General features: G+C 45.8%; 1 protein-coding gene across 2 annotated transcripts in view; it reads right to left on the bottom strand.

The window, feature by feature from the left end:
* Nucleotides 1-24,027, bottom strand: part of LOC121578144 (phosphatidylinositol 4-phosphate 3-kinase C2 domain-containing subunit beta-like) — a 64,705-nt gene that overhangs the window by 19,964 nt on the left and 20,714 nt on the right. For both annotated transcript variants that reach the window (XR_006002738.2, XM_041892277.2), the window contains exons 2-15: nucleotides 19,595-20,534; nucleotides 19,202-19,302; nucleotides 18,657-18,817; nucleotides 17,757-17,877; nucleotides 14,664-14,775; nucleotides 14,455-14,534; nucleotides 14,139-14,202; nucleotides 13,865-14,011; nucleotides 13,617-13,650; nucleotides 12,186-12,381; nucleotides 6,577-6,699; nucleotides 3,363-3,533; nucleotides 3,179-3,287; nucleotides 1,370-1,512 (exon numbers count right to left, since the gene is read on the bottom strand). Coding sequence is in view for 1 of the 2 variants with exons in the window: in XM_041892277.2 (XP_041748211.1) it covers nucleotides 1,370-1,512; nucleotides 3,179-3,287; nucleotides 3,363-3,533; nucleotides 6,577-6,699; nucleotides 12,186-12,381; nucleotides 13,617-13,650; nucleotides 13,865-14,011; nucleotides 14,139-14,202; nucleotides 14,455-14,534; nucleotides 14,664-14,775; nucleotides 17,757-17,877; nucleotides 18,657-18,817; nucleotides 19,202-19,302; nucleotides 19,595-20,446 (2,414 nt within the window). In the remaining variant the exon portion in view is untranslated. The remainder of the gene's footprint in view (nucleotides 1-1,369; nucleotides 1,513-3,178; nucleotides 3,288-3,362; nucleotides 3,534-6,576; nucleotides 6,700-12,185; nucleotides 12,382-13,616; nucleotides 13,651-13,864; nucleotides 14,012-14,138; nucleotides 14,203-14,454; nucleotides 14,535-14,663; nucleotides 14,776-17,756; nucleotides 17,878-18,656; nucleotides 18,818-19,201; nucleotides 19,303-19,594; nucleotides 20,535-24,027) is intronic.

The following is a 24,027-nucleotide window of genomic DNA, read 5'->3' on the forward strand; positions in this document are numbered from 1 at the left end:
TGGTTGAAGTTTAATTGAACAGTATAAAACAATCAGAATGGAGAAAGACCCATCAACATCACTTAATATTTATGTGTTGCCACCCTAGGGTCACGCACCACTCATAAAGCAAATGTTGAACTTTTATTATTCAAAAACATTAAATACCATCATAAATTTAAAAAATACCGTGATATTATATTTTGGCCATATCGCCCAGCCCTCGTGCACATTCTAGTCAAAAGCCTCATAGGTTGACATTGAGACATTCCTGGTTATTTACAGGTCAAGAGAGTGGGGGAAAGGCTCAAAGTATACATTGAACAAACATTAAAAAACACACACAGCACATTCCCCTTCCTTCTAGCTTTCAAAGGCATGCTCCAAAGCCTCATTTACAGAATCCTGCTTGGAAGTAAACATCAAAACACACTCTGGTCCAAGATATAAACAGAACTGTGTTTCTCTCTCACAATACACGAGAAAGATCATAAACTATGACAACGACTAATGGACTAAACACTACACTATGGGGACCAAACAATTGATTCCCATTCAAAATCCTATTTCCTAACTCCTAACCCTAAACCCACACAGTAACCCTAACCTTAACCCCAAACCCCTAACTTAAACTTAACTCCTAACTCTAATTGTAACCCTAAAATAGCCTTTTTCTTTGTGGGGACTGGCGAAATGTCCCCACTTGTCTGGATTTTCCTTGTTTTACTATCCTTGTGAGGACTTCTGGTACCCACAAGGATAGTAAAACCAAAAACACCCACCCACACAATAGCTCAACACACACACACACACACACACACCATACACCACACACACACATACAGGGGACAAAAGAGGAGAGGAGAGGGGGATGGGGAGATGATAGAGGATAGGGGTATAATATAATCTGGGGCGGATTCGCCACCAGCTGCTGCTATGACATCATCAACTAAAACCCACTCCTCTCTTTCACCAATCCCCCTCTCCTCTCCACCCCTCCCAATACCATCCCCAGAGCACCACACTGCCCTTATATCTCCTGTCTCTCTTCCTGTTCTCTCCACTACGAACCCATTAACACTCTTTAATAACTTATACAGCTGAACGCTACACTGCTGGGTTTGCACACTAGCACAGGCATATACAGTACATAACAACTCTCACTACTCTAATGCAGTGTAACAGTGACGTTATAATGATGTAGTGAATGAATGAATGTATGTTAGTCTGACAGGGCTGTTCTGTCATCCCATGGAGAGGGAGTAGAAAGGTAGCGTGATAGAGAAAGAGTGAGACTGACGGACAGACGGCCAGCCAGACAGCCAGCCAGCCAGACAGCCAGACAGACACAGACGGCTAGACGGACCGCCAGACAGAATAATAGTCTCACCAGAAGAGTGACTTCTTGTGCAGAACGTCCTGTAGTTGTCTCTGGCTGTGCTGGTCCAGTCTGGAGAAGTCATACTGGGGACTGAACTCTGCAGGAGGGGGGGTACTGAAGAGTACCTCAAACGACGACGTGGGGAAGTCCACCTAGAGAAAGAGGCCAGAGGTTAGAGGTCAGAGATCACACTAACAACAACACCAAGATGACGTGTTGTGATGAGGGAAATATACTTCAATAACGATATGGTTTGATTTATATCATTGTTACTCTCACAGATATACATACACGTAATACACACTCATTGAGTATGGAGAGTAAAAATACTGACTGTTACAGAGCAGATGGACAAGGTAACGGATGTATGGAGAAATGGAAGGTGGGATTGGGTGAGAGGAGAGGAACAGAATGAAGTGAGGAATTAACAAGGAAAGTAGGAGGAAAAAACAAACATGAAAAGCCAAGAGATAAGAAATGTAAAGTCATGGCAGGCCACTGAGGGAAAGCTTTTAGGAAGAAGACAGACGGAGAGGAATGTAACCAAAATTAGGTCAGATAGAGAATCAATTCTTATGTATCATCCAGTAAATTTGTTTTGGCATTGAAATGTGTGTGTGTGTGTGAGGGGGTTACATTCGGGTTAATGAGTGACAGATGTATGGCAGGCCCCAGATGTTTCTTATACGATGTGGGGGGAGTGTGTGTGTGTGTGTAAGCATATGTTCTGCCATCAGTGATGATGTATGAAGCCTCAAATGATGTCCCCACGTTAATAAGGAGACTGATTGCAATAGAGCACACACAGAGATCCCATTTTAACGCAGGGCACTGCACTGAGACAAAGAGCCACTGGGAAACAGCGCCACGGGCCAGTTGGCACTGCCACACACTGGGCTGGCACTGCAGGAGGGAATGGGTTTACACTACAATACTGCTGAGAAGAAACACTGCGTGTGCGTGTGTGAGTGAGCGAGCGAGCGAGCGAGAGAAGTGAGTGTAAGAGAATGTGAGAGTGAGAGTGAGGGCAAGGAGGATGTGTGTGTCAGAAGGTATACAGCAGGGCAGTCTAACATCCCAGGTATGTTCTTTGGCCAGAAAAGATCCATCTGACCTACTTTCAGGTCCCTTCTGCAGGCAGCAGTTGTAGTGTGTGTGTGTGTGTGTGTGTGTGTGTGTGTGAGCACTACATGCATGACTACCAATGTGCGTGTGAGTCCCTCTGCCTATGCTTTAACATGTGTGGGGAATATTCTGGTCATTGAGCCGGTAGAGACAGATAGAGCACTTTAGAACTCCAAACCCCATATCTGCGCCACAGCTCTAAAACGGGCCAAAAGACATCAAACTTTCATGTTACACACTCAGGCAGAAAACCTACTGTACCTGTAGTGTGTGTGTAAGCCTTTTCGAGGCTGTTCTTTTGACCAGGAGCAACAGTATATGTTTTATTGAAACAGGCCAGTCTGGAGAGGAAAGAGGGGGGAGAGAGTGAGGAAGAGGGAGGGCGGAGAGGAAAGAGGGGGGAGAGAGTGAGGAAGAGGGAGGGCGGAGAGGAAAGAGGGGGGAGAGAGTGAGGAAGAGGGAGGGCGGAGAGGAAAGAGGGGGGAGAGAGTGAGGAAGAGGGAGGGCGGAGAGGAAAGGAAAGCTGTAAAGGAGGGAAAAAGAGAGGGAGTGAAAAAGGAGGACAATAGGTAATAGGGAACTACACCTTGAAAAAGAAATTGAGTGACATAAGAGAAAGAGAGGAAGGAAGAGGAGGAGAAAAAGTGTGTGTGTGTGTGTGTGTGTGTGTGTGTGTGTGACTAGGTCAGTTACCTGCAGGATGACGCTGTCAGGCTGGCTGAAGTTGGGGGAGCTGGAGTGAGCGTTACTTCCTGGGGTGGAAGGCCACAGACCCAGTAGCTTCCTCCCACACGTCAGGATGCTGGGGGAGAGGGTGACGGTCATAATCTCAGACTGACTCACACACCCACCCACCCTCCTGTGGACCACTACTCACTGTCTGAAGTTGAAGAGGGGCATGGTGACCCAGCCCAGGGATTCGATGCTGCGGCGCTGCTTACTACCCTTCTCTTCCGCTCCTCCAGGTGGTGGCAGAGCACTGGCATACAGAGTCACTTGCATCTGGGTCTCCCTTGGCAACTGGTTGATCTGCACTGGGAAACACACCCTGGGGGGGAGAGGGAGGGAGGGAGAAAAGAGAGAAATGCAATGAGAGAGGAGGAGGATATAGAGAAGGATTGAAGGGGAAGAGAGGAATAGAGAAGGAAAGAGAGTGGGGGGTTGAGAGAGCGGGAGAGATCGATTCAGTTGTAGTTGAATCCTTGTGAAATGCAGTAGCTATAATATAAAGTAAATACTAATTTCCCTAGAAGAGAGTTGTCTGGGAGTGGCACTGTAACTGAACAGCAGAGTAACGTTATAGAGCTAGTAAACAATCCCTCACTGTAACTATTAGTGAACAGCAGAGTAATGTTATAGAGCTAGTAAACAATCCCTCACTGTAACTATTAGTGAACAGCAGAGTAACATTATAGAGCTAGTAAACGATCCCTCACTGTAACTATTAGTGAACAGCAGAGTAATGTTATAGAGCTAGTAAACGATCCCTCACTGTAACTATTAGTGAACAGCAGAGTAATGTTATAGAGCTAGTAAAAGATCCCTCACTGTAACTATTAGTGAACAGCAGAGTAATGTTATAGAGCTAGTAAAATATCCCTCACTGTAACTATTAGTGAAGAGCAGAGTAATGTTATAGAGCTAGTAAACGATCCCTCACTGTAATTATTAGTGAACAGCAGAGTAATGTTATAGAGCTAGTAAACGATCCCTCACTGTAACTATTAGTGAACAGCAGAGTAACGTTATAGAGCTAGTAAACGATCCCTCACTGTAACTATTAGTGAAGAGCAGAGTAATGTTATAGAGCTAGTAAACGATCCCTCACTGTAACTATTAGTGAAGAGCAGAGTAATGTTATAGAGCTAGTAAACGATCCCTCACTGTAACTATTAGTGAACAGCAGAGTAACGTTATAGGGCTAGTAAACGGGCCCTCCATTATATTTAGCCCTCTGTCATCCACATGGGACCTGTGTGCTTTCAACATATCTCCTACATGAAAGAGAAGAACACATTAAGAACTCTGTTGGAATCCTAAAACTTCAAAGACTTGTTAGCATGAAAGGAGCTAGCATTGAGCTAACTAAAAATAGTCGTGTGATGAACACACACCATTGGTTCTGAGCTAAACCCCACTGGTGGATCTGCTAGCATGTTTCGCTAACTAAGACAACATGTTCAGTTACGGGGCCATGTTGTACACTAAGGACGGGAATCCCGTAATAGATGCTTGAGGAGCAATAGAGAACAAAAGAGGAAAGGCTCACCCCCCCCACTTGTGCCATGTCATGAGGACACCTGGACCACCTACTGAGATGTGCCTTTTGTTAAGTAAATCAGGTGATAAATGAGGTGAAAAGGAGACTGGAGTAGGACATTAAGATGAGTCGTCCAGCCAAAAAGACAAACAATTTACTTTCAAGACTTACACGACCAACAAACCAAGAGCAGTTTGAGGAAGGCTACCTTACAAGGCTGTAGCCCGCTACACTCCCTGTCCAAACTCCAAAGTACTCCAGCCAGAATGAAACATGTCCTATTTGGTATTTGTGCCAGGTCTATTTGTGTTTATGCCATCTCAAGAAGCTCCAACAAGCTGGACACTGTCAATGCAGTCTTCTCGGGAAGTGGTGTTTTAGGGTCAAGGTTTTGCACTGCTGTCACATCTGAAGGAACCATTATGCCTACAAGGGTTGATAAAAACATGTTTCTCTACAACGCTTTATAAATCCACCCAGATACCGGAGGACTACAAATATTATTACAATAGAGGCAAAAATATTATTGCAACAATAGTGTCTTTAAAATAACCCCAGGGACAACGCATCAAGGACAGGAGGTACAGAGATCAGAAAATCGATACTGGATGCTGCATACGTAGCCAAGGAGACTAGTTACAACCCACTGTAAACACTTTCCATCTGCTTCAATAAGTACACACATGTGCACTCACACATACAGTGAGGGAAAAAAGTATTTGATCCCCTGCTGATTTTGTACGTTTGCCCACTGACAAAGACATGATCAGTCTACAATTTTATTGGTAGGTTTATTTGAACAGTGAGAAACAGAATAACAACAAGAAAATCCAGAAAAACACATGTCAAAAATGTTATCAATTGATTTGCATTTTAATGAGGGAAATAAGTATTTGACCCCTCTGCAAAACATGACTTAGTACTTGGTGGCAAAACCCTTGTTGGCAATCACAGAGGTCAGACGTTTCTTGTAGTTGGCCACCAGGTTTGCACACATCTCAGGAGGGATTTTGTCCCACTCTTCTTTGCAGATCTTCTCCAAGTCATTAAGGTTTCGAGCCTGACGTTTGGCAACTCGAACCTTCAGCTCCCTCCACAGATTTTCTATGGGATTAAGGTCTGGAGACTGGCTAGGCCACTCCAGGACCTTAATGTGCTTCTTCTTGAGCCACTCCTTTGTTGCCTTGGCCGTGTGTTTGGGGTCATTGTCATGCTGGAATACCCATCCACGACCCATTTTCAATGCCTTGGCTGAGGGAAGGAGGTTCTCACCCAAGATTTGACGGTACATGGCTCCGTCCATCGTCCCTTTGATGCGGTGAAGTTGTCCTGTCCCCTTAGCAGAAAAACACCCCCAAATCAATTTATAACATTTTTGACATGCGTTTTTCTGGATTTTGTTGTTGTTATTCTGTCACTCACTGTTCTAATAAACCTACCATTAAAATTATAGACTGATCATGTCTTTGTCAGTGGGCAAACGTACAAAATCAGCAGGGGATCAAATACTTCTTTCCCTCACTGTAAACACACCCACACGCACAACTAACAGCTCTTTCCATTACACACATATAGGGGAACGTAGGTGGACAAACAGAACACCTGGTACTAGAGTGGGATGGATTGAACACTAACATGCTTTAGGAAGCCTACGTGTACGTTGTGTATGTTATGAGTACATGTTATTAGAAGTGGTTGTTTGGATAGCAAATACCTATATTACTTTTAAATGATAAGCATCAAGTAATATTAGGATACATAGACTCTGATTGGTGAACATCTCTGTGAGGTTGGTTGAGGTGTCTAAGGTCTGTTGTGATTGGGTACATACCTCTGGTCCCAGACTACCAGGTGAAACAGGTACTTGCTGACCTGCTGTTTGCTGGTGTGCTGGGGGGCACAAAGCTCCGCCCCTCCATGGGTCAGAGAGCACGACAGGAAGAAGCCCTCGTAGCTGACAGGAAGAGGAAGAGGAAATCAGCCAATGGGATAACAGAGGAGAGGAGATCAGCCAATGGGATAACAGAGGAGAGGAGATCAGCGAATTCCATGACAAGGTGAATCCAGATAAAAGCTATGATCATTTAGAGATGTTACTTGTTAAATCTAATCTTTTTCCTAGCCACCATGCATTGCTTGCTCTCTGGAGTTTTTGGCTGGGTTTCTATATAAGCACGTTGTGGCAACTGCTGATGTAAAAAGGGCTTCAAATATAAATGTGATTGATTGAAATGCAATTGTTAGAGTATGCATAAAAATTGTTCTCGTGTCGGAATGTGGGTCAAGCTAGCTAACATTACAGGAAAGAAAGCCGAGTAAATACATCTCTCTCTACCCCTCTCAATCTCTCACTCTTTCTCACTCACTGTGATTAAGTATCACTCTCTCCCTCTCACACACACACACCCAACCTGTTGCTCTCCCTCTTTCGCTCCCATCCTCTCCCCCTCTCTCTCCTAATCTGTAACCCAGTCCTACATTATTAAATTGGTACTGGAGCCTGGGCCGGGGTCTTTATAAAGAGGGAATAAGAGGAGGCTGGTCCCTAGAGAGGAGGTATAAAAGGAAGAATGAAAATACTGCACTAAAAAGGAATAGCAGCCCAGTCAGGCACTGGGGCAGGCAGGGAAAACTCTAAACGTTACCCAGAGAAACAGTGATTCAAATTAGAAGTATTCACAAATTATTTTATTTATATTAATCCCCAACAGACTGAATAGTAATTAAAAGGGTAATAACATTGGGTAACAACGTTACCATGTAATTTGTCTTACAGTAAAGTAGAGTGCTATTGCTACTAGGGATGTAACGATTCCCCGATACCCATCAGTCCCCGTTTCAAATGTTTAAGATAGGACTTCATCGGACCCCAAACCGATGAAAATGTTGCTCATATTACTTTCTTTCTACCTTCCGAAAACACCTCAGTTTGTGACAACTGACGCGTCCTCTCCTTCAGTGTCGAACTAAGCATTGGCATGCCGAACAACCCTAGGAGTATCAGTAGCCTAGTCAAACTGCGGACTGTGCACAGCTTTGCGCACTGACCAACACGAGGTAGGTGGCCTGTTCCTGATCTTGCACATCTGCGCGGCACCTTCAGCATTCAAATGCAAAAATGGCTTGCGTGATATTAGGCTTATTAGGTTATTGTTATCTCTGCGCTGTTGAAAATTTTGTTTTACCGAAATAAAAGTTAAGCTACTGGAGACACAACTCTGATCTGGCTATAGCCTGTGAGTGTGGTGGAATGGGTAGGGTAAGGACTTGTGTAAAATGAATGTGTTTATGCAACAAACGTTAGTGCATCGAATCGAACCACATTGCATTGATTCGTTCTGTAATCAAACCGAATCGATTCAAACTAAAACATACAGTTTCTGTATCAAATCAAATCACATTTTATTGGCCACATGCGCCGAATACAACAGGTGCAGACATTACAGTGAAATGCTTACTTACAGCCCTTAACCAACAGTGCATTTATTTTTAACAAAAAAGTAAAAATTAAACAACAAAAAAAGTGTTGAGAAAAAAAGAGCAGAAGTAAAATAAAATAACAGTAGGGAGGCTATATATACAGGGGGGTGCCGGTGCAGAGTCAATGTGCGGGGGCACCGGCTAGTTGAGGTAGTTGAAGTAATATGTATATGTGGGCAGAGTTAAAGTGACTATGCATAAATAATTAACAGAGTAGCAGCAGCGTAAAAGGATGGGGGTGGGGGGGCAGTGCAAATAGTCTGGGTAGCCATGATTAGCTGTTCAGGAGTCTTATGGCTTGGGGGTAGAAGCTGTTGAGAAGTCTTTTGGACCTAGACTTGGCACTCCGGTACCGCTTGCCGTGCGGTAGCAGAGAGAACAGTCTATGACTAGGGTGGCTGGAGTCTTTGACAATTTTGAGGGCTTTCCTCTGACACCGCCTGGTATAGAGGTCCTGGATGGCAGGGAAGCTTGGCCCCAGTGATGTACTGGGCCGTATGCACTACCCTCTGTAGTGCCTTGCGGTCGGAGGCCAAGCAGTTGCCATACCAGGCGGTGATGCAACCAGTCAGGATGCTCTCGATGGTGCAGCTGTAGAATTTTTTGAGGATCTGAGGACCCATGCCAAATCTTTTCAGTCTCCTGAGGGGGAATAGGCTTTGTCGTGCCCTCTTCACGACTGTCTTGGTGTGTTTGGACCATGATAGTTCGTTGGTGATGTGGACACCAAGGAAATTGAAGCTCTCAACCTGTTCCACTACAGCCCCGTCGATGAGAATGGGGGCGTGCTCAGTCCTCTTTTTTTTCCTGTAGTCCACAATCATCTCCTTTGTCTTGGTCACGTTGAGGGAGAGGTTGTTGTCCTGGCACCACACGGCCAGGTCTCTGACCTCCTCCCTATAGGCTGTCTCATCGTTGTCGGTGATCATGCCTACCACTGTTGTGTCGTCGGCAAACTTAATGATGGTGTTGGAGTCGTGCCTGGACATGCAGTCATGGGTGAACAGGGAGTACAGAAAGGGACTGAGCACGCACCCCTGAGGGGCCCCTGTGTTGAGGATCAGTGTGGCAGATGTGTTGTTACCTACCCTTACCACTTGGGGGCGGCCTGTCAGGAAGTCCAGGATCCAGTTGCAGAGGGAGGTGTTTAGTCCCAGGATCCTTAGCTTAGTGATGAGCTTTGAGGGCACTATGGTGTTGAATGCTGAGCTGTAGTCAATGAATAGCATTCTCACGTAGGTGTTCCTCTTGTCCAGGTGGGAAAGGGCAGTGTGGAGTGCAATAGAGATTGCATCGTCTGTGGATCTGTTGGGGTGGTATGCAAATTGGAGTGGGTCTAGGGTTTCTGGGATAATGCTGTTGATGTGAGCCATGACCAGCCTTTCGAAGCACTTCATGGCTACAGACGTCAGTGCTATGGGTCGGTAGTCATTTAGGCAGGTTATCTTAGAGTACTTGGGCACGGGGACTATGGTGGTCTGCTTGAAACATGTTGGTATTACAGACTCAGTCAGGGACATGTTGAAAATGTCAGTGAAGACACTTGCCAGTTGGTCAGCACATGCTCGGAGTACACGTCCTGGTAATCCGTCTGGCCCTGCGGCCTTGTGAATGTTGACCTGCTTAAAAGTCATACTCACATCGGCTACGGAGAGCGTGATCACATAGTCATCCGGAACAGCTGGTGCTCTCATGCATGCTTCAGTGTTGCTTGCCTCGAAGCGAGCATAGAAGTGGTTTAGCTCGTCTGGAAGTCTTGTGTCACTGGGCAGCTCGCGGCTGTGCTTCCCTTTGTAGTCTGTAATAGTTTTCAAGCCCTGCCACATCCGACGAGCGTCAGAGCCAGTGTAGTACGATTCAATCTTAGTCCTGTATTGACTCTTTGCCTGTTTGATGGTTCGTCGGAGGGCATAGCGGGATTTCTTATAAGCGTCCGGGTTAGAGTCCCGCTCCTTGAAAGCGGCAGCTCTACCTTTTAGCTCAGTGCGGATGTTTCCTGTAATCCATGGCTTCTGGTTGGGGGTATGTACGTACGGTCACTGTGGGGACGACATCATCGATGCACTTATTGATGAAGCCAGTGACTGATGTGGTGTACTCCTCAATGCTATCTGAAGAATCCCGGAACATGTTCCAGTCTGTGCTAGCAAAACAGTCCTGTAGCTTAGCATCTGTGTCATCTGACCACTTTTTTATTAACCGAGTCACTGGTGCTTCCTGCTTTAGTTTTTGCTTATAAGCAGGAATCAGGAGGATAGAGTTATGGTCAGATTTGCCAAATGGAGGGCGAGGGAGAGCTTTGTATGCGTCTCTGTGTGTGGAGTAAAGGTGGTCTAGAGTTTTTTTTCCTCTGGTTGCACATTTAACATGCTGGTAGAAATTAGGTAGAACGGATTTAAGTTTCCCTGCATTAAAGTCCCCGGCCACTAGGAGCGCTGCATCTGGATGAGCGTTTTCCTGCTGATTTATGGCCTTATACAGCTCATTCAATGCAATCTTAATGCCAGCATTGGTTTGTGGTGGTAAATAGACAGCTATGAAAAATATAGATGAAAACTCTCTTGGTAAATAGTGTGGTCTACAGCTTATCATAAGATACTCTACCTCAGGCGAGCAAAACCTTGAGATTTCCTTAGTATTTGATTTTGTGCACCAGCTGTTGTTTACAAATATACACCGCCACCCCTTGTCTTACCGGAGTCAGCCGTTCTATCCTGCCGATGTAGGCAGGATAGAAGGCACACCGCCCTACGTCCACGATATCTCCGTCTCTTCCTCACGCGAATTTGGGCCTTGTCGGGTGTCTGTAGGATATCCTTCGCGGCCGCCTTGTTGAAGAAAAAATCTTCGTCCAATATGCGGTGAGTCATCGCTGTCCTAATATCCAGAAGCTCTTTTTGGTTATAAGAGACGATGGCAGAAACATTATGTACAAAATAAATTACAAATAACGCGGAAAAACACACATAATAGTACAATTGGTTAGAGGGCTGTAAAACAGCAGCCATCTTCTCCGGCGCTGTTTTCTCGTATCGGAGCCCATGTATCTTGATACATATCGTATCGTCTTGAAAGGGAAATATGCACATTCCTAATTGCTACCTAAATCCCTATCTGAAAACCTTATCAATACAGAGGATATCTATTGTGTGGGAGATTAGCTGTTATTTTGGTATCAATTGATCAGTCTTCCTGCACACAAAGACACAACTTCACACACAAAGATGGCATGTGACACCGCCGGACAGGTGCCTAGCGACCAGCCAGCACTCTGCCCCGCCCCTTCGGGTCAAAGGTTAGGCAGGGTTCCCAAGCTGTCAATCACCCTTTGTCAGGAACCAATCACATGCCAGCATCAGTTTCAGGGGGAGACAAAGGGGCCAGCCAACTGGGGTCTGGAGAGGGGATGGGGGTGGAGCAGAGCGGACCATTCACGTGGCTGGAAGGGGGTGGGGGAGTGAAGCAGGGCCATACACAGCAGTGGGGATAGGGAGAGTACAGGGGAAAGTGTAGCCACAGAGACAGTGGTAAGGGCAATAGGGCTGTAGGGTGAGTGTGGGGGAATGGGCAGGGTAAGGACTTGTGTATAGAATGTATGGGAATGGTGGGATGGCAGTGCCAGAGGAGAGTTGAGGAGAGGGCAGTTGCTTAGAGAAGACAGATGAATGGAGATTCAGGGGGAGGGTTTGGCCTGAACTGAATACACTCAGGTCAATATAGAGGGAGGGATGGGATGGGGACAGGGAGGGGAAAAACAGGGTAGAAGAGGGAAGAGAGGATGGGAAAAGTAAGGGAAGTGAAAATGGGCGGGAGAGTGAAGGAAAGAGAGAAGTAGAGGGAGAAGGGGAGGGAGGAGGAGAGAGGGAGAAGGTATGCTGCTATGCTTCATAACACAATGTCATCCTCATGGATTATACTGGGGAAATCCAGCCTGAACAGCTGCCCGTGTGTGTGTGTTACCTGGCAGCCCATATGATGGGGATGCGGTGAGCAGCGTAGACGCTGAAGGATAGGACGTTGGTGACCAGGCCTGCTTCCTGTGTGGGCGCCGTGTGCCGGTTGCTCTGCACCGTGGTGTGGAAGTTAGCGTTGAACGTGCTGCAGTACAGCTCCACCAGATCCAAAATGGCCGCTGTCAGCTTCTCCACCACTTTCTCTGCAACATTTTCAGAAACCATTTAGATTCACATCACCGACCCTACGGCCTGGCCCTCGAGTACCCCCAACAGTATACAGTTTCATTGTAGCCCTTGACAAACACACCTCATTCAACTCATTGAGGGCTTGATGATTAGTTGACAAGTTGAATCAGGTGTGCTTGTCCTGTTGGGGGTCCTCCAGGACCAGGGTTGGGAAACACTGCTCTATTGTACAGTGTGTGTTTTCACCTGTTCATCACCTTGTGTTTCTACACTACCAGAGGAATGTCAAACATCAGTTATTGTCATCATTCCATGGCTACATCACAAATGGCACCCTCTTACCTATATAGTGCACTACTTTTGACCAAGGCTCTTAGGGGTGCCATTTGGGAAACAGAACATGGCTGCTCTATGTCAACACAGCTCAGCTGACTGGGCTCCACTGTTTACATTGTGTCTCTTTATACATCCAGTGGAGCAGCAGCTCAGCCCTACACAGAAAACAACATCCCACCTCTCTGAAATGTTATCCCTCTCTTTTCTAGGGCGGACGGACAGATAGAGGGCGGTGGATGGATGTAGGAGGTGCTTGGTGTATCCTGTACGAAGTTAAACAAACAGGAAGGATGGCTGAGTGTGACAGGGGGAGGTAGAGATTAGGGACAACCGCCGAGAAGGATGTCACGGATGTGCGTCACAACAAGTCAAGGACACTTCCGCTCTGACATGAGATAGTGCTACTGTGATGGACCAGTGTGCCTGCTTAGCAGTATAGCTTCCTCCCTATCTGGGTACACGGTGTGTACAATGGCTCAACCCAGGTTCCTCTGCCTCGCAAAAATACATGACCGTCCTCTTGACAACGTACTAGCCAGTTGTGCCGCCGAAAAGCTAGCAACTCGGCTGTGGAGCTTACGGTACGATCTTAATTCCGTTACACTACTGTACAGACCTGACCTTGACCCCATAACCCAGTGACCCTCCTCTCCATCTGTCCTCTTCCTCCCTCGCTCCTCTCTTCCATCTACAGTATCTCATCACTCCTCTTTTTCTATCCTCAGTTCACCTTTCTCCCTTCTCCTCTGTCTGTCCTCTTTCTCCCTTCCCCTCTGTCTGTCCTCTTTCTCCCTTCCCCTCTGTCTGTCCTCTTTCTCATATCCCGTCTTCTGTCTGTCATCCCCTACCACCCAGTATCTCTGTGTGGATTATTCTGTGTTGTTGTAGGACATTAAAGTAGTGAGGAACTTACCTCTGTTCTCTCTGATGGCCAGCACTGATGAATCCTGTGAAGAGACACACACATACACAGTTACAGAATGCATTCAACCAACCGTTGGTTCTGGAGTTACAGGAGTACAGTAATGAATGAAGTTATCCTTGGGTACTGATCTAAGATCATAATGTTTAAGGCTATGATTGAGGGAGGGTAAACTGATCCTAGATCTGTGTATCTGAAGCGTGGCAGATGTGTGTGTGATTGTGAGTGTGTGTGTTTACCTTCTGGACTCTGGGCTGCAGACGACAGGGGCATGCTGGAAGCTGGTTGAGGGCGGAAGTGATGTCAGGCGTTTCCACGGCAGCCAGCGAGCTGCAGAGAGCCTTCAATGATTGGACGAGCCTTTCCACGTGCAACACAAGCTCCACCTACAGAGGGCGGGAGGGAGAGAACATTGAATTCTCTATCTTACACATCAATTTTAAGAATAAAAAAAGCCAAACATGTTTGTGTTCCTTCTTGTGTGTGTGTATGGGCGTGTGTGTAGAAGGTTACCTCTGATAGCAGGAAGGACTCAGCCTCGTTCTGAAAGGTGTCCAGGAGCAGAGTCAAAGCCTCCCTGTTCAAACAAGGAAATATCAACAACACTGTTAAAGATATCAAAGTCTCAGCCGAAGGCCTTCTATTGCTTTTTAAAGAAGTTTTAACATATTCCAAGAAGATTTAACTAATCCGTCCCAGTTGGTAGACACATCACATTTATTTTACTTCCAATCATCCAAGTTATCCAATCAGATTACAAATCACCTTGATGAAGGTTGCATCTCTAATGTAATCAGTGGTGCGAGAGCTCTAGGCCCCTCCCCCTCACCTAGTAACTGTCTGTTTGATTGGTCGCTCCTGCAGCAGGATGCTGTGGTTCATCGTAGAGGCCATCTCATCATCTTCCTCCTGTCAATCACAACACAACCACATCATCAAACAAGAGTGGGTGTGTGTGTGTGTGTGTGTGTGTGGGCTACTGCGTGCGTGCTACTGCATGCATGCGTGTGTGGTGTATGTGTGTGTGTGTGTGCTCACCGTGCGGCCCAGATCTGTGTTGACAGAGCCTCTCTTGCTAAGGAAGAGACGAATGTCCCAGTCAAACTTCAAACACAGCTGGATATACTCCAACCCAGCCAACGTCTGGGAACTGACAAAGAGAGAGAGAGAGAGCGAGATACAGAAATAAAGAGACAGAGAGAGACAGAGAGAGACAGAGAGAGAGAGACTTAAAGTTTTATAGAAAAGTTGTCCAATATATATATATATATATATATAAACAAAGCATTAAAGTACATTCATCAAAAAAACAAACACATTATTCATAAAAAAAATAATCAAAAAAAACATTTGTTGGACAAGTATGCCATTCAAGTGAAGAAGCCATGTCCCGACACAATGCTGTGATGCAGCTGTACTTAGTGAATACACACACAGGGGAAAACCCACTACAATATGGGCATGGGAGTTCATTGTGAGGTGATTGTTTTGCTCCAGCCATAAATAAGAGAGTGAGAGGGGAGGGGAAACAAAAGAGAGAGAGCTGAAGCCCTACTACATTCCAGCCCTGTGATTGACAGCTGGGTAACAAACAATGACCTCAGCACACAGAGAAAGTCCCGCCCACTTTTAACAGCCGCAGGTTATCAGGGGAAAACACACTTCCTGCTGCTGCTCAGCTGTAGGCCAGAAACGCACATGCGCGCACACACACAGACACACACACAGACACACACACACAGACAAGGAAACAAACAGCTGCTCTGGGCCTGAAAAAAAACAACAACCTGAAAGACAGACACACACACACACGCTCTCTCTCTTGCATGTATATGTGCAGCTGCACTGAGCTAGAAATTAAACACACAAGTGCACAGAGCCAGAAAACATGTGCAAACACACACATACAGTGGGGAGAACAAGTATTTGATACACTGCCGCTTTTGCAGGTTTTCCTACTTACAAAGCATGTAGAGGTCTGTAATTTTTATCATAGGTACACTTAAACTGTGAGGAAAGAAAAAGAAAATATAAAAAAAGAAAAGGAATTTGCAATACAGAGATCAACGTTTCCTGTAGTTCTTGACCAGGTTTGCACACACTGCAGCAGGGATTTTGGCCCACTCCTCCATACAGACCTTCTCCAGATCCTTCAGGTTTCGGGGCTGTCGCTGGGCAATACAGACTTTCAGCTCCCTCCAAAGGTTTTCTATTGGGTTCAGGTCTGGAGACTGGCTAGGCCACTCCAGGACCTTGAGATGCTTCTTACGGAGCGTATTGCCCCGAAACCTGAAGGATCTGGAGAAGGTTTGTATGGAGGAGTGGGCCAAAATCCCTGCTGCAGTGTGTGCAAACCTGGTCAAGACCTACAGGAAACGTATGATCTCTGTAATTGCAAACAAAGGTTTCTGTACCAAATATTAAGTTCTGCTTTTCTGATGTATCAAATACTTATGTCATGCAATAAAATGCAAATGAATTACTTAAAAATCATACAATGTGATTTTCTGGATTTTTGTTTTAGATTCCATCTCTCACAGTTGAAGTGTACCCATGATAAAAATTACAGACCTCTACATGCTTTGTAAGTAGGAAAACCTGCAAAATCTGCAGTGTATCAAATACTTGTTCTCCCCACTGTATATGTTCAGCTGCACTGGACCGGAATGAAGCTTGCTGTAAAATACCTTTCAACCCTGGCTGGCTGTTTCCTCTGAAAGAAGACTTCATAGGGGAGTGGGAGGGAGGGTGTGTGCGTGTCAGGGTGTGTGTCAGGGTGTGTGTGGTGCGGGGGGAAAGGTCATGTTTTAGGGGAAACCCACTGTGGCTAAGCTGGCCCACAGACATACTGTTACTGTGCGTGAGTGTGTGAGTGTGGAAAAAGGGGGGTGGTTTAGGTCGGCCCACAGACATCAGCAGAGCTTGTTAAAAACTACCACAATTGAGGCCTTCAGTTAAATGAGTGTGTATATCTGGACCACAAAGACACACACACACTCTAGCGCTCTCTCTCCCACAGTCTACCTCCAACTCACTGCAATGTCAGTCATATGATAAAGCCTAAAAACACACACACTCCTATAGCCTGGGCCTCTCGCATACAAACATACACACACACACTGAAACGTAAGGTTGAGACATGCATGCATACACACACACACACAAACACAGGGCTGAGACTATGAGTGTATAGCCACGGTCTAGGAGTGTATAGCAACGGTCTAGGAGTGTATAGCCAAGGTCTAGGAGTGTATAGCCACGGTCGAGGAGTGTATAGCAACGGTCTAGGAGTGTATAGCAACGGTCTAGGAGTGTATAGCAACGGTCTAGGAGTGTATAGCCACGGTCTAGGAGTGTATAGCCACGGTCTAGGAGTGTATAGCCACGGTCTAGGAGTGTATAGCCACGGTCTAGGAGTGTATAGCCACGGTCTAGGAGTGTATAGCCACGGTCTAGGAGTGTATAGCCAAGGTCTAGGAGTGTATAGCCAAGGTCTAGGAGTGTATAGCCACGGTCTAGGAGTGTATAGCCACGGTCTGGGAGTGTATAGCCAAGGTCTATGAGTGTACAGCCAAGGTCTATGAGTGTATAGCCAAGGTCTAGGAGTGTATAGCCACGGTCTAGGAGTGTATAGCCACGGTCTAGGAGTGTATAGCCAAGGTCTATGAGTGTATAGCCACGGTCGAGGAGTGTACAGCCAAGGTCTATGAGTATATAGCCACTGTCTAGGAGTGTATAGCCACGGTCTAGGAGTGTATAGCCACGGTCTAGGAGTGTATAGCCACGGTCTAGGAGTGTATAGCCACGGTCTAGGAGTGTATAGCCACGGTCTAGGAGTGTATAGCCACGGTCTAGGAGTGTATAGCCAAGGTCTAGGAGTGTATAGCCACGGTCGAGGAGTGTACAGCCAAGGTCTAGGAGTGTATAGCCACGGTCTAGGAGTGTATAGCCAAGGTCTATGAGAGAGGCTTTTCCAAGGCAAGGCTCTCGTCACTTCTCTGCCTTACAGAACTGCTGTTTGTGTAATCGCATGTGTGTGTGTGTGCTCTCTACCTCCCAGTCCCACCCTCTGGGCCCAACTAACAGGAAAGAAAGAAAATAAAAACTTTAGAGATAGATGGTTGTCTTTACTTCTGTAGGAACTCTGCCTGACCGCAGACTTTGAGGAGGTAGTGGTCGACATCGATGTGGTCGAGGTCTTCATGAGCATAACACAACGTCTGGTAGATCAACAGGTCTACCGTAGACGACCCTGAGAGAGAGAGAGCGAGAGAGATTGCTTTAATGTATTGTTATTCTCATTAATATTGTTGTTGTAGTTGCTGTTAATGGTAATCCCATTTACACTACTACTATTATTATTGCTGTTGGTCCCACCATTGTTGTTATATGTATACTTTGACAATGTAAGTAATTTAACTTGCCATGTTAATAAAGTCTATTGAATTGAATTGAGAGAGACCGAAGAATGAGGCAATAGAGTGACTGTTTATTTGGCCAGTTTGATCTCTCTGAGTGAGAACAAACAACCTCTCTGCCCCAATCATGAGTCATGACCTGACTGTACCCACAGCACATAGTCTTACACCCACTAATGGAGAAAGGGTGAGGTGGAGAGAGAAACAGAGAGAGAAAGCAAGGCAGAAAAACAGTAAACTTTCTTGGCATGAACATAGTGATGATTCCTTTCCTCCCCCATTCCTTAAATCTCCCTCTATTCCTCCTCTCTTTCCCTCTCCCTCCCTCCGACAGATGAATGAGAGTCAGTCATGTTTAATTGAGAGGCCAGTTGGTTGGCTGTGATCCGGTCAGCGTAATTACATTAAGGGAACTCCAACAACAGGCTTTCCCTTATTTCTGATCCCTGATCCCTTATCCCTGATCCTGGACAACCACAGTGGTCTGGACAGGACTGAGGGAAGCAAACATTACATTCACTGAGGGTGTGTATGAGAATAGGGGTGAGATCTCTGTGCTGTTGAACCTGCAGGGTCTGCATTGTGTGTGTGTGTGTGTGTGTGTGTGTCTTACCATCGCAGGTGAAGGTGAGTGGTTCTTTAAAGTGGTCGCTGATGACCGTAACCTTGATGCTGACCCCTAACCCCTGTTGCAGCTCTTCCGGCCCCACTGAGGGTGACCACACAAACCCTGTGTTCTTAGACCGGTCGCTGCACGGATACGTAGACCGCAATCTGAACACAACACAACCACAACACACAGGGATGATTATTAACAGATAATAAATAGCCTGACAACACACAGTCATGGTGATAACTGCATATAGTCAGCCTGACCACAATCTGACCATAATACAACCACAACAAAACCATGACACAGCCTGACTGAGGGTAAAAGGGTAACATTTGGCCCCAATCCCAAATCAACCCCAAACACTATGTCCTATGTGGAGTTCTGAGAGGATGTGATAGGTGTAAGCAATGTGGCAATAGCTCCATCTTTCCTTCTAATACCGTAGGTGGAAGTTTAACCATATGGCTTATATCAATCAAATCCTCTCAGATCTCCACAAGTGCATTGGGTGTAGGGGTCGATTTGGGATTGGGCCATACACTTACACATCGAGCATGTGACAGAAGGCTGCAACCTCCTCATCTCTCTCCTCTGACACCTGGAAGAGCTCATAGCCAAAACCATTGAGCCTGGGGCCCAGGGACACCTGTCAATCACACACACACAGAGACACAGGAAAGATCAGAGTCACAGAACTCAACATAACGGAACACAGCTGGGCTGGACTTGACTGGATTGAATTAAACTGGGGATAAAACAAAACTAGACATTTCAAGGCTTCTTTATTTGTGTCTAGGTTTCCCTATGGAAACATGGAATGAGGGTATGAGGTAACAATGCTAGATGTGAATTAATGCTATGTCATGCTAAGTCACGTAATGAAGCTGTCGTGAACCGGCCGTAACCCTGTCATAGTCTGTCATAGGGTGAGTAGTTACCGGGACTGCTGACACTCTGTGCTGGTTCTTGTTGCTCTTCTGGATAGGTAAGTAGGTGCGGGGGGGCACCTGAGGGGGGAGAGTCTTACTCCCCCGAGCCACCGGCTTCCCTGATTGGTCCCCGTTGGCCCGCCTACCCCTTGGCGATGGCCAATCCCCATTGAGCTTGGAGAGAGCGTCGTTGAGGCTCTCGTAGTTTAGCATCTCACCTGACGACAGTTTGGGCTTGTCCACCTCGGGGGTGAACAGGTTGACATCTCGGGGAGTCGTAGTGGGTCGGGGGGGCAGGAAGGGCTCAGAGGAGGGGGGTAGAGGGGTCCTGGGGGGTACAGCAGGAGGAGGGTCATCAGGAGGAGGGGGGAAGCCTTTAGGCAGAGTCAGAGAAGAACCATAGGTAGACCCAGACTCCCCATAGCTGGAGCTCAGGTAGTCTCCCTTCCCTGGACTCTCCAGGATATAGATGGGCTCCTTGCTGTGGCTTCCCCGAGAAGGGGTGGCCCTGGCTGGGGAGGGCTGTGGGGAGTGGGACCCCCCAGGCTGGAGGTGGTGGAGGGAGGGGTCCGAGCCAGATAGCCCTCTTAGCAAACTCCTTCCAGGAGGACTAAGACTGGGGCAGGGTGGGAGGGGGCGATCGACCTGCGTCTGGCCCTCCCAGGGGAGTTGCTTAGGTACCTTCCCACCCCCCTGGCTGCTGGTCCCCTGGCTGTCCACCCCCTTGTCCTGTTTGAGTCTGGACAGGGCATCATACTCCATCTGTAGGGCTTCAGCCAGGACCAGCTCTCTCTGGCTCAGGCCCAGGGAGTCCAGTCCCCAAGGACCCTCGCTGTCCTTCTGAGTCTGTGCTGCCGACATGCTCCTACAGGGGTCGCCACCACTGACAGGAGAGGAAGACACCGGTGCTAGAGCTTCCAGAGAAGAGACATGGGGCTCAGAATACACTCTGTGGAGAGAGAGAGAGAGAGGTTATCAGAAAGAGTAAAAAATAGCAAGTAAAGTCAAAGTGAGACTGAGGGATGTGTTTCTCTTCTGCCAAAGATGCCAAATACTCTCAGTTCAATGTGAATTCCACAGCTATTACCCACCCACTTTAACTTGATCTTCACTTTCCTCTGTAACATTTGATTTAAAGATGCACTATGCATAAATGGCTCCGCCATTTCCACCATGCTTGACCTTTGGTATGCTGTTCTTACTGTGGAATGCAGTGTTTGGTTTTCGCCAGGCATAATGGGACCCATCTCGTCCAAAAAGTTGACTAAAGTTTGCCAAAAAGCACCTGGATGATCATCAAGACTCTTGGAAGAACGTTCTATGGACAGATGATTCAAAAGTATAACTTTTTGTACGACATGATTCCAGTAATGCCTGGCGAAAACCAAACTCTGCATTCCACAGTAAGAACATCATACCAAAGGTCAAGCATGATGGTGGTGGTGTGATGGTTTGGGGATGCTTTGCTGCCTCAGGACCTGGACGACTTGCCTTAATAGAAGGAACCATGAATTCTGCTCTGTATCAGAGAATTCTACAGGAGAATGTCACACCATCCGTCTGTGAGCTGAAGCTGAAGCGCAGCTGGGTCATGCAGCAAGACAATGATCCAAAACACACAATCAAGTCTACATGAAAATTGCTAAAAAGCAACAAATTGGAAGTTTTGGAATGGCCTAGTCAAAGTCCAGACCTAATCCCAATTGAGATGTTGTGGCAGGACTTGAAAACGAACAGTTCATGCTTGAAAACCCACACATCACTGAGTTAAAGCAGTTCTGCATAGAAGAGTGGGCCAAAATTCCTCCACAGCGACGTGAGAGACTGATCAACAACTACAGGAAGCATTTGGTTGGAGTCATTGCAGCTAAAGGTGGCACAACCAGTTATTGAGTGTAATGGGGCAATTACTTTTTCACACAGGGGAATTGGGTGTTGCATTACTTCGTTTATGAAATAAATATGTAATTTTTGTGTTATTTGTTCACTTATGTTCCCTTTATCTAATATTAGGTTTTGGTTGAAGATCTGATAACATTCAGTATCACAAATATGCAAAAGTAGAGGAAATTAGAAAGGGGGCAAATAATTTTTCATAGCTACACTGCCGATTTTGCAGGTTTTCCTACTTACAAAGCATGTAGAGGTCTGTAATTTTTATCATGGGTACACTTCAACTGTGAGAGACGGAATCTAAAACAAAAATCCAGAAAATCACATTGTATGATTTTTAAGTAATTCATTTGCATTTTATTGCATGACATAAGTATTTGATACATCAGAAAAGCAGAACTTAATATTTGGTACAGAAACCTTTGTTTGCAATTACAGAGATCATACGTTTCCTGTAGGTCTTGACCAGGTTTGCACACACTGCAGCAGGGATTTTGGCCCACTCCTCCATACAAACCTTCTCCAGATCCTTCAGGTTTCGGGGGCTGTCGCTGGGCAATACGGACTTTCAGCTCCCTCCAAAGATTTTCTATTGGGTTCAGGTCTGGAGACTGGCTAGGCCACTCCAGGACCTTGAGATGCTTCTTACGGAGCCACTCCTTAGTTGCCCTGGCTGTGTGTTTCGGGTCGTTGTCATGCTGGAAGACCCAGCCACGACCCATCTTCAATGCTCTTACTGAGGGAGTCTGTTTGATTGAGTGTGTGGACAGGTGTCTTTTATACAGGTAACGAGTTCAAACAGGTGCAGTTAATACAGGTAATGAGTGGAGAACAGGAGGGCTTCTTAAAGAAAAACTAACAGGTCTGTGAGAGCCGGAATTCTTACTGGTTGGTAGGTGATCAAATACTTATGTCATGCAATAAAATGCAAATGAATTACTTAAAAATCATACAATGTGATTTTCTGGATTTTTGTTTTAGATTCCGTCTCTCGCAGTTGAAGTGTACCTATGATAAAAATTACAGACCTCTACATGCTTTGTAAGTAGGAAAACCTGCAAAATCGGCAGTGTATCAAATACTTGTTCTCCCCACTGTATATATTTCCCTTTATTACTTTCCAACCCCACCATCCCTTTCGTAATTGGAGTAAACTAGTGAACAACAATGCTTAGGCCTCTACTTCATGCTTATACATACTATATACATTTTATGGACACAGTCAATAATTATACTTTGTTTGTTTTTACTCCTGAACTTTCTCCGATCATTTTCATGATGTCCATCTGGTATGCTTCTATATACCATATCTTTCTAACTGTGCTCTTTCACAAAAGCTCACAATATATCACCTATATACTTATTATGGACACAGCATGTCTTCCACTAGTTATCTTGTTATTAGTTGTTGTTATTAGTCCCATCCTTCAGCTCCATTCAACACCTCCCATCTATCTCTTAACACCATCCATATTGGATTTCTATCTGCCATATATTTTTCAACTGTACTGTGATGTTTTACAAAAGTTCTGAACCTTTCTATTCTCATTGTTTCTACAGTTTGTGAATTGAAAATAAACATCTTTGCTAAAAGTATTATTATATTATTGATCGATTGACTATGACTTTTCAGATCACCCAGTAGTGCCATCTGCAGGGTCAGCTCCATGCAAATATTGCAATCCTTCAGCCATTCCTGGACCTGTGTCCAGAAACAAGCTACAAATGGACAGTACCAAAACAAATGATATGATTCTGTCTCTTCACAGCCAAATCTGCAGAGCTGGGAAGATTGTATCCCCCATACAAATTCAATTGGTAGCAAGAATTTTATATAAACATTTTAATTGAAAAATACTAAGTTTTGAATCCGGCGTCGTTTTGCGTATCAGTTCATAAACACTATGCCATGGAATCGGTACGTCAAAAATCTCTTCCCTGTTTTCAAATTCTTTGTGGGTCTGTGTAATCTGAGGGAAATATGTCTCTAATATGGTCATACATTTGGCAGGAGGTCAGGATGTGCGTCTCTGTTTCCACCTCATTTTGTGGGCAGTATGCACATAGACTGTCTTCTCTTGAGAGCCAGGTCTGCCTAGAGCGGTCTTTCTCAATAGCAAGGCTATGCTCACTGAGTCTGTACATAGTCAAAGCATTCCTTAATTTTGGGTCAGTCACAGTGGTCAGGTATTCTGCCACTGTGTACATCTGTTTAGGGCCAAATAGCATTCTAGTTTGCGCTGTTTTTTTGTTAATTCTTTCCAATGTGTCAAGTAATTCTCTTTTTGTTTTCTCATGATTTGGTTGGGTCTAATTGTGTTGCTATCCTGGGGCTCAGTGGGGTCAGGACCAGCTTGCTTAGGGGACTCTTCTCCAGGTTCATCTCTCTGTAGGTGATGGCTTTGTTGTTATGGAAGATTTAGGGATCGCTTCCTTTTAGGTGGTTGTAGAAGTTAACGGCTCTTTTCTGGATTTTGATCATTAGCGAGTATCAGCCTAATTCTGCTCTGCATGCATTATTTTGTGTTTTACGTTGTACACTGAGGATA

This window comes from Coregonus clupeaformis, chromosome 12, assembly GCF_020615455.1.
Source record: "Coregonus clupeaformis isolate EN_2021a chromosome 12, ASM2061545v1, whole genome shotgun sequence".
Lineage (NCBI taxonomy): Eukaryota > Metazoa > Chordata > Actinopteri > Salmoniformes > Salmonidae > Coregonus > Coregonus clupeaformis.